The sequence below is a fragment of the Nuphar pumila genome, chromosome 14 (assembly GCF_984573655.1).
Source record: "Nuphar pumila chromosome 14, dmNupPumi1.hap1.1, whole genome shotgun sequence".
Lineage (NCBI taxonomy): Eukaryota > Viridiplantae > Streptophyta > Magnoliopsida > Nymphaeales > Nymphaeaceae > Nuphar > Nuphar pumila.
The window spans coordinates 38,558,890-38,569,424 of record NC_143262.1 but is presented as its reverse complement, the minus strand read 5'-3'; the positions used below and the strand labels follow the sequence as shown (position 1 = coordinate 38,569,424).

At 39.0% G+C, this 10,535-nt stretch overlaps 1 protein-coding gene across 1 annotated transcript; it reads right to left on the bottom strand.

Moving 5' to 3' along the window:
* Positions 1–5,016: 5,016 nt before the first annotated feature.
* On the bottom strand, positions 5,017–6,147 carry LOC149816774 (uncharacterized). The gene has a single exon (XM_089986959.1). It carries the CDS (start codon positions 6,145–6,147, stop codon positions 5,017–5,019), a length of 1,131 nt encoding a protein of 376 aa, XP_089843085.1.
* Between the last annotated feature and the right edge of the window lie 4,388 nt (positions 6,148–10,535).

Here is a 10,535-nt window from a genome sequence, read left to right as displayed (position 1 = left end):
TACAAAAACTATAAATAAACTATAAATAAATTATAAAATCCTAAAATGCAAGAAAATAAATCATAAATAAATATAAAAAACCTTAATTTAAACTCTAATAAAAGAAAATCAAAGCAAATCATCCTAATCAAATACAAGAATAGCCATAATCAAATTAACTATAAAAACCTTAATTTAAAAAAATTGATTCAAATCCTTAATCAAAGAAAAAAAACTTAATCAAATAAAAATAACCTAATCAAATAAAAAAACTCTAATCAAATTATATATCAAAAACCCTAATTAAAAATATTTGATTCAAAGTTTTGATAAAAAATCAAAGAAAACCCCTAATTAAACTAAATATAAAAAGCCCTAATTAAAAAAATTGATTCAACACCCTAAACAATCTTTTTTTTTATTCAGATCCCTAATCTAAGCTCTAATCACAGCCCTAATCAAATCTCTAATCAAAGAGAAGAAGAAAGAGAGAGAGAGAGAGAGAGAGAGAGAGCCGAAAGTAATTCAACATTACCACTCATGAAGATCAACAAAATGTTGAACCCATGATTTGAACAAGAACAAAAGCCAAAACAAATAAAGAAAGCACAAGAGAAAAGAACATTAGACAGATAAAATGGGCTCACGCCGGAGCCGCTTGCCCAGATTGCGACAAAGGATAGGTAGCATCAGCAGGAGGGAGTGGAAGATCACTAAGATGCATACACAAGATCACATAAACATCTACCAAGATTTTATGCACCAGGTTTTGAATGTTAACTCGAATATGACGAAAATGAGCATCGTTTCGCGCCATCCAAACAAACCACCAAGAAGTAAGCAACCACGTCTGCCAGATGAACCTCCACCTCTTGCTGCGCCTAATACAAACCAGCCCCAAGATCAGATCTAGCGCAAAGGACTCCTCCTTAACAAATACTTCCGAATGTCTCCAGGTCCTGCTAAAGATTTCCATAAATATTGGGCAAAACCAGAACAAGTGAAACGTAGATTCTTTTGCAGCTTGACAAAGCACACACCAACTCTGGAGTTGAATGCCCCACTTCTTTAAATTACTGTGGGTCTAGATCCTATCGTGCAAAATTAACCAAGCCAGGACTCGAGAACGGGGGGAAGGACCCTTCGCCCAAAGCACATCCTCGGGCAACCAATCAGCCCCTGGGGGTAGCAACGATCTATAGACTTTTTTGGTGAGAAACCCTCAGAGAGAGAGAGTGAGAGGGTCGTGGCTAGCCACCGGTGGCCTCGCCCGACCGCTTCATAGAGGTGAGAGAGAGAGAGGGGAGTCGAAGTTTGATCCCCCTCCGCCCAAATTTTGTAAGTCGTTCTCTCTGTCATGTTCTTAGCGTAACAGTGGGGTGAAATAGTTGGATCAATGAAGTAAGGACGCAGCTGACGACATTCCATGCATCTGCCGCATCTGTCATTTGTTCCTAGCGGTAGCGTTGTCCAAAATCGGGTGTGGGACAGGGTACCAAACAAGCCCTTTAGAGAACAAAAAGTAGGAGTTTTTTTTTCTTAAAAAATTATAAAAAAAGAAAAGAAAAAGGTAACAAACTCTAGCTACAGGGCCGCAAATGGATCAGACTGAGATGGATACAAATCCAGACCCATGTATTAATCTCACCTATGTGGTTCGATCCTCATCAGATATGGCTACATGGGCGGCCCAAATCCAACTAAACCTGCTGTATAAATAGTTAATTTAATATAATTTTGTCAAATCGTGGAAATATCGCCTCTAACTGGATCCAACATGCCCCTTCACGACTCCCATTGGGATTTGGATGAAGCCAGATCCCCTCATTTTATCTCAGGATCTTGTAGTAATATATTAAACAAATGATAAAATCCCGTTACAATCAATCATACTCTAAAATATTGTCAAAATATCACAATTTTGTTGTGATTCTAAAATATTTTTAATATTTAAACAAATATATTCTTATATATGTTTAGTATCTTATTATATGTTGATATTTTTCCAAAAAATCAACAAATGTTACTTATTTTGGATTTTTCCTTTGACAAGAAATATCCCAAAAATGAGAGCTGTGGAATGAGCCTTATGGAACATATGGACCCATTTTCGGTTGGAACCAGGTTGGTATAACACAAATTGATGCATTCATTGTCAGTCCAACTGATCTTTTTGGTGCCTGGGAATTGCCAAAAGAAAAAAAGCACTATATATATGTGGGGTAATGTTTGCTACCCTGGTGGCTAAGGAACCTTCTAGTGAAAAAATGTAATATTTTTGTTTTTTCTGTTTTTGTGCATATCTTACCCTTTAGGTGTAATCTACATATAAAATTTAGTAGAAACTGACCTTTGGATTATGTTTTTCCAAGGTATATGTCATATTTTATAAGGGTTGAAAAGAATCAACAGCCTACAATGTACCAAATTTTTAAACCCCGAAAAAAATGTTTTTATTTTCCAAAAACTATGATTCAAGAGTGAATTTCCTACTATTTTGACCATGTTGAATACATCTATGAGATCAGATTTGGTCAAAACAGCCTTCTTCTATGAGTTTTAACAAATATTGTTCCTTACTTATGAGGGTAGCAAATATATATGTGTGTGTTTACTAATCAAACCAAGATTTTCATAGTTTTTTTTGCTTTTTTTAGAAAATTTTACCATATGGATGTGATCTAGACAAACAGACTCTTGGATCATCCAATTACAATGTATAAGAGATCTTTTAAGGGTTGAAAATCAATGACTTACAATTTTAATAAATATTCAAGCATAAAAAATTACATTTTTTATCCGATTATGATGATCAAACAGTTGATTCCTAGCAAATGGACCACACCGAATGCATCTGTGGGGTTAGATTTGCCAAAAAAAAACTATGAAAGTCTGGGTTCATACCAGCAAGCATATTTGGTTGGTAAACATATTCCAGTTTTCCTACATATTTATACACTCTTAGTGTAACCAAACTAAGCGAGAGACTCATATTGGATTTTTTTTAACACTGGAATTAAATTAAATGAAACAAAGAATTTGGAGCTAGCCCAACTCACTTCATAGACAAAAACTGAAAGTTGCTAAAAAAACTGAAAAGTGTTTTTACAAATGGAAACACCAAGATTAGTAATTAAATGATGCGGTTGTTGGAAAAGTGGAGAAGTGCAGATCAACCATAATAAAAACTTTTCTATTTCTTGATATTGAGTGCTGGTGGTGGGCCATACCCTGTCTGGGAATCATGGAATTAAGCCAAAGATCTCCTACTTGGTATGAGCCTCCACACTGGGGTGTATATAATAGCTATTCCATTTTTTTTTTAGAAATTGCTGATAGTAGAATAAAGATTGATTCATTTTATAATTGGTACTGAATGATTTTCTGATAACGTCGTATGCAACGGACAAATCATCGACCGACAAGTATAATTTGTAGAAAAATAGAAACTTAGTGAAGAAAGATATTTTAAAAAGTTAACTTTGGAGTGCATCAACTACATAAATTACATAATAATTTCCAAGTAAAAACTCACGAGATGAAGCAAAGGTTTCTTATTATAAAATAATGAAATTCACTGTCGAAAAATAATTAAATTCAGATTTTTATTAAAGCGTTCAAAAAAGTGGTTGGTGAATCAATATTGCATATTTTGTTCCAAGTATGTTACTTGCCTCCATCTCTCCATCTTGATGCTGAACAGTGACAAAAAATTTAAACGGTGAAATAACGGCAGTGAAAATCTCATATAAATTTGATTTTTTTTCTTGAGTTTTTTTGGCAAAATATTGGTAAAAGTACGTAAACTAAAAGATTAGAAACAAAAGTATGCCAAAAAAAAAGGAAAATACATAAAGGCAACCTGTTTTCTGCAACATAAATATTCATTTATATTTTTATTAAAATGATATTATCATGATATTTTGAAAATTTTCAGAATAATTTGACAGTTTCAGATAGTGACCAAAATATCACGTTTCTTTCATGATATTTTTAACAAATTACCTATTATACGCCATATGATCCTAAATACTCTACAGACTATTAAATTGCTGCAGCAATATATATATATATGTAAGGCTGACTTAGCCCCTAAGTTCGTTTTTAACAATGAAAGCAAAGTTAGAGATAATGGGAGGCTGAATTTTATCGAGTTAATCAATTCATTCATAGGATGTTTCCCTTTAATTGGTAGAGTGACTGTGATGAGATCAGCTAAAATTTTACTCATAAAATATCTATTTCAAAGTTGCCCATATTGCACATTAAAATACTGCAAGTTGGAGAATCCAACAAGGATTAAGATAAAGCTTTTTCAAAAGTTTACATCCTAAGGTCCAAGAGTTCCATAAGTAACCAAAAAGGAAATGACATAAGCTGAAGTTGATGGATTTGTAATTGAGTACACCAAGTAATGAACCAAATTTAAGAAAGAGCAAATAAATTTCTTTTCAATCACCATACTCGAGTCAACTGCACCGCTTCTTCCATCCAATCTTTTCTTAGGTACATCAATGAAGTCATACAAATCAAGGCAGATAATATTGAAAAAAAAGGTCTCCAATCAGAGCAAATATTGAGCCTTCAACATGTGGGCTAGAAACTTGTGTCTAGAGAATACAAAATCAATGAGCATTTATTTTTAACAAACACAAAACCAAACTCAGTCTTGTGAAAAAAAAAAATAACAAAAAAGAAAAGTCTTCCCTTCTTTCCACAAAAAAAATAGACAAGCTTTAATTTCTTCTTTAATCATCAATGAATTCCATATAAAACCCCTATAAAAAACAACTAATTAAACCCACATTGATCATCAAACCCTAAGACCAAAGCCTTTCATCACTGGTATTGGTATTGAAACCAGAAATCCCAAGCTAAGATGCAGTTGCAGAAAAGAACCCAACTATTCCATCCTGCACATATCATGTGAAGAACCAAGTGCGCTGCATGCTCATCTAGAGCTAGACCAAAACGCATGCAACATATGCCAGCTATAGAGTCATGTGCTAGTGCCAGTGCCAGGCCACATTCCACCAACTACTGCTCATGGCCCTCATCCTGGCCATGTTGGTCCCTTCTGGACTGCGCCGATGCCGGCATCGACTCTGATGACGGCAACCCGTCGTTGGTGCCCGCCATTAAAGCTCTGCTGGCTTGCATGTTAAGTGCAGAGATCATGTCCAAGTGACCTTCACCCATGCCATACATGCTTCGCACGTGTGGGGATATTGCAGTCCCGCACGTGCCAAGGGGGAAGTTCATGAAATGAAGCCCACTGGGCACACTAGTGGTCCACATGGGCTCAGCTTGAGCTTGGCCTAGGGCCCCGTGATTGTTTGAATTCGCAACCATCCAGAAGTTTCCAGCTGCCGCTGCTGCTGCCGGAATTTGAAACTCCGACGGACCCGGCCGCTGCTTCTTTGATCGATCTCCCGCACCTGACTCAGGATCAGCCGCATCCATCCAAGGTTGGTGGTGCAATTCCGGCTTGGATATCAAAGCTTGGTGGTGGTGGTTCGGCCTAAAACCGATGAGGTAAGGATTCTCTGGCGGGATTCCGGCACCGGGGATGAGAATTCTACGTTGTGCATCATCCCAGTGGTGGGTGACAGTGGCCGCGGAGACAGCCGCCTTGAGCGGCGCTGCCAAACTGGCAGCGGATGAGCTGCGGAGGGAGGCACTGAGCGAAGCAAAGTTCGCTGGGATTGTGCCAGTCCCGGTGGCAGCGATGACCGCTGGCTCAGCTTGCCGGAGCAGCCACTCGACAGTCTCTCCATCGGATTTATGGCCTAATTCCCGTGTCAGCTGGAAGACTCTGGCCGCACACAATGCCGGCATACGGATCCGGCGGCCCCGGCCGTCGACCTTGGTGTGCCTGTCCTTCATCGATGCCCGCTTTGCTGCCGCCGGCTTCTTCGACTCCTGCAAATTTCCCTCCGAGTTGGTGGCGGTGGTAGCGGTGATACTAGCGTTAGTAGCAGTAGGAGTGTGAGGGGTGGTGGAGGAAGACAAGGCCAGAGAAGCATCCATGCTTCTTGCAAGATAACGGCCGTTGGATGTTGAGCACGTGTCCTCCTCCTTCTTCTCCAGCAGAAGTTGGAGAGGGAGGTTTGGTCGCCGGCTTCTTTCATTTCCCGGCGTCGGAAAGTCAGAGAATTCCGGCCTCATCTTCTTTTTCTGGTGGGGGGAGAACGTGAGTTTGATGGGTGTGGAAAAGGATAAGGGAGGAGGAGGCAAAGTTTTAAGCAAAGAGAAAATGATAGTGAGGAAATTATAAGCAAAGAAATAAAAATCAAACTCTTTTTCTTTTTCCTTTTTATTTTCATCACGTTTTTTTTTCTTTTATAATATCTGCAGAAAAAGAAAAAAAGTTCAAATTTTTAAATGAAGAGTTACCAAATTGCTCCTTAATGGTTTTTCATATCAATGATTTCGTGAAGCTCGCACATGGTTATTTGTTATTTCACATACATATACTAAAGGCTCACGGTGCTGTGCTGCTGCTCTCTTTGATGGGTCGCTTGGCTCGGTTTGGTCCAATGTTGTCAGTATCGTTATCAGCCCTGTATTGTTTTGCCAACGATTCAGTTTGAATCAGCCCGATACCCGATACTCAAGACTCACGGTGCTGTGCTGCTGCTCTCTTTGATGGGTCGCTTGGCTGGGTTTGGTCCAATGTTGTCAGTATCGTTATCAGCCCTGTATTGTTTGGCCAACGATTCAGTTTGAATCAGCCCGATACCCGATACTCAAGTTAATTGCTCTGAATCGGCCAAAAAAATAACTAAAAAATATTACATGTCAATTAGAATGTGACACATGTTAAAGCTAATAAAATAATAAATTTAAATATTTTTTTACATTTATTAAAAAATAGCAGATTCAGGGGTATATAATGCTTATTGATTTTCTACCGATATGATACGTACTGACAATATTGGTTTTGATTGCACTGGGCTTAGACATGGGACGGAGGCTTACATTCAGCAAGCATTGTTTCATATTAGACAGGTGACATGAAGGGGATTGTAAAGTAACAAAAATTGTAAGTCTAAATAGATATGAATGGAGAGATAGGACTCGCAAAGCCAACCTCATGTAGTTAATATAAAGCTTGATGATGACTGGCTGGTTGGCTCCATGAACGCAAGTCAAATTATTCATCGACTGTATTAGTTGAATTCTTAATTTGTTTGATTGAATACTTAACTAGAGAAAGGATCATGTGATCGACTAATTAGCGCTCTAGTGGCATCCCTTGCCAATGCATACAGGGCATCGTTGTCTCGTTGACCTATCCACCATGCATGTCCTAGAGTAGGTTCTACGATGGGGCTTCAACTCCATGGACTTAATTGACCTCATGTTTGAGCTCGATCTTCTGATCAAATCCCATTGAGATGGCCAGCTGGAGGGTTCCTTCAAGCCTGACTTGAACTGAACCAACTTGACCGAGCCAACCTGAGTTGAAGCATCTTGAACCAACTTAACCAAAAAAACAACCAGTCAAATCATCTAATTTTTTGCATGTTAATAATGGTAGATAGTGTTTATAGTATTACAATATTAAAATCATATAAATTTTTTTTTATCAAGTTATAACAAAACCTTGTTTTTTGCCGAACCAAGAAAAAGGGAAAAACAAAAGTGATAGTTTCTAAAGGATATATTGGAAGACCTTAAAAGGCCATATATGTCCATGACCAAAAAGAAAATTTGCCAGCTAACTCTTTCCGAATCGTTCGTTCCAAGGAAAAAGAAAAGGGGTATACAAATAATGGTTGAATTAAATAAATAAAGAAAACGGGTATTGATTTTTGTGGTTAATAGGCCTAGTGAATGGGGGGGGGGGGCAATGGACAATGGGAGTCCCTTGGCTCAGACTCCACGTGCGGTGGTCTTTTTATCATTCAATTCATAAAGACAGTGGTGGCCAGGGAGACCCCCCTTTTTTGGGTCAAAAAACTGAGTGACCTCAATGAGGTGGGACCCAACCCCACCCATATATAATCATTTCATTTCCTTTTCCCCTTTGTTTTCCTTTTCCTTATTCCCTCTTTTTCTACTTAACCATGGTTACTTGGTCTGGTCAAGCACGTAGACGGGTTGGATTCATGTGAGTTCCGGCTGCATATATATATATATATATATATATATATATATATATATATATATATATATATATATATACTTGAATGGTATTCCCCTTTGTGAGGTCATACGAGAAAATCATGAATTTGTGGGGTTTCTGGGGATCTCAGATCCTCATATTTGAGATCCCTAGTTTGCATGAAGGTTGGATTTAGTGTTGTCCAGCTCCAAATCCAACTTAGAGCCACGAAATCCAGGGATCTCCAAGGCAATCAAACACATCTTAAATGGTTCCTGTTCAAGATCCGACTTTAGCAAAATTTTACAAGATCCAGGTCCATACTGGAACTCGTCTGAGTGACTGTAGGATGGATCCAAACATGACTATGCAACACCACCGCCGTGGTTACCCATGTGGTCAGTGGGGTCCTGTGTCAAGCTGAAGACCCAGGATCGAGTCCACTGGCACATGGGAGCTGCAGTTGCTTTAACACGGTTGGGGCATGTAAGGCTTGGTGGAACCGTGTCCTCAACCCAGAGTTTTACCTTGCAGGGAAGCGGGCCCATTAAGTGACCTGGTTCTCGGTGACCCTTCGTCAAAAAAAAGACTGTGATGGCATGAAGTCCAATTTTTTCCTCAAATTTTATACAAGAAATGGATCAGGCACGGGTTTGGATCTCAATCAGGATTTGACTGACAGTTGGATCAGATGCTTCTAAACCTACCCAAGCATATCATATCCACAAGTGAGACTTCTCCTTGTAGGGTAAGAAGTACATGGGTTAAGACCCCATAGATTCAGGGACCAAGGCCTGGCATTACACCAAAGTCAGGTAAAATCCTTTAGTTTTTCAATAAGATTTTATTGCACAAATAATTTGCTTGGTCAGGGTTCGACGTGAGTGTGAGTTGGGTATGCTATTTGAGCATGGGCCTGGTCAAGATCCAGATCCAGTTGGGTACAACTGTGTCCAACCAAATCCAAGTCCTTATCTAAATGATGTAAGAACATGAACAAGTCAGATTCAGTACTGTGCCAGGTACAACCAACTCTGACCTAATATGATACAGCCCAACTGGACCCAGTCCCAGAATTGGACCTCACCTCTGGGGGGTCCAGACTGACCTCGACCTGTTCTTCCCTTTTTGAATATCACTTTTAAATGTAAAAAAACAGGCCTTGTTGTTGAGCTTTGGATCTTTGCTGGGATCAGATTTTCAAATTTTGCTTAGCTGATCTAACTTGTTGTCTATCGGGTTATGGATCTGCCAAACCTGAACAAACAGATCTGGAAAACTTCAGACTTGCCTTCTGATGTCTTCTCTACAGTACACCTTCAATGCTCTGCCCAGATACTCTCGGCTCAGAACCTAGCCAAGTCCATATTGAAGCTTGAGGACTCAACAAGACCCGACCCAATTCCTATAGCTTGATTTTGCCATGCAACTTTTGGTCACTTGGAGTCTGCCTGCACTGAAATCCTTAAAGAAAAGAGTCAAAAGACTCAGTCAAGTCAACTGAGATGCAGAATGAGCCTTAGTTGATCTTGACTAGGTAAAAGTCAAGGCCTTTTGCATGAATAAAACCCAGACCAATAAACTCAGTCATCACCCAACTTGCACGCACATGGGAGCCCCCTTTGACCAACTACTGAGCCATGGTGCAGTCACATGTAGATAATGAACTCAAAATGAACCTAGTCTGTCTGAGTCAAACCATTTCAGACTGAGTTGGTCCTACCTAAACAAGTTTGAGAGCTTAGCCATGAGTAGGCTTTTTGGGGTCAGACTTTTTAAATTTTAAACCTTTAACCTGGTCAGCCCCAGGCTTGGTTGGTTTGGGACAACCCATGTCCATCTGTCTCCCTCAGTTTATAGGCTATTTGGGTCCTTTCCATTTGACAAAGTTGACAACAGTCATTTTTTCTCCTTTCATTTCCCCCTTTACCTTTTATGTGTTAAATCATTTATTGTTTGTTTTGGCTTTCAACATCAAATGTCTACATCATGTGTTCTCCAATAGTGTTTCTGGCTGTAACTAAGAGGAATAGCCCAACTTTTTCACAAAGGACACACAACTATGTTTGGATTGGTGGAATTGGGCCACCATTTCAATTTCAATCTTTGGATGGGGTTTGAACTTTGAAATGTCAAAGCTGGTAGCAATTTAGTTAGTGTTTCATTTTCATACTCCACAGTAGTGGAGTTCACTCTATGGAAGGGTTTTAGTAACAAGTTTGGGAGTCAAGCATCAGATCCAAAAATAATTTAGGTCGGTACTATATATATACTCTCTCTCTCTCTCTCTCAATTATGTCCATACCAAAGTCCAAACTAGAATCGGAAAATACAATGTTTGCTATGTACATTATATATGGGGAAACAAACAAAGGACACGCCATTTTAAGAGATGCTAGGGATGCAAATGGTTCGGATCCAGGTCACGTATCTAACCAAATTAATC

What these genes read in the sequence shown, in the direction of transcription:
- LOC149816774 (XM_089986959.1), bottom strand. Translation starts at nt 6,147, where the DNA reads ATGAGGCCGGAATTCTCTGACTTTCCGACGCCGGGAAATGAAAGAAGC.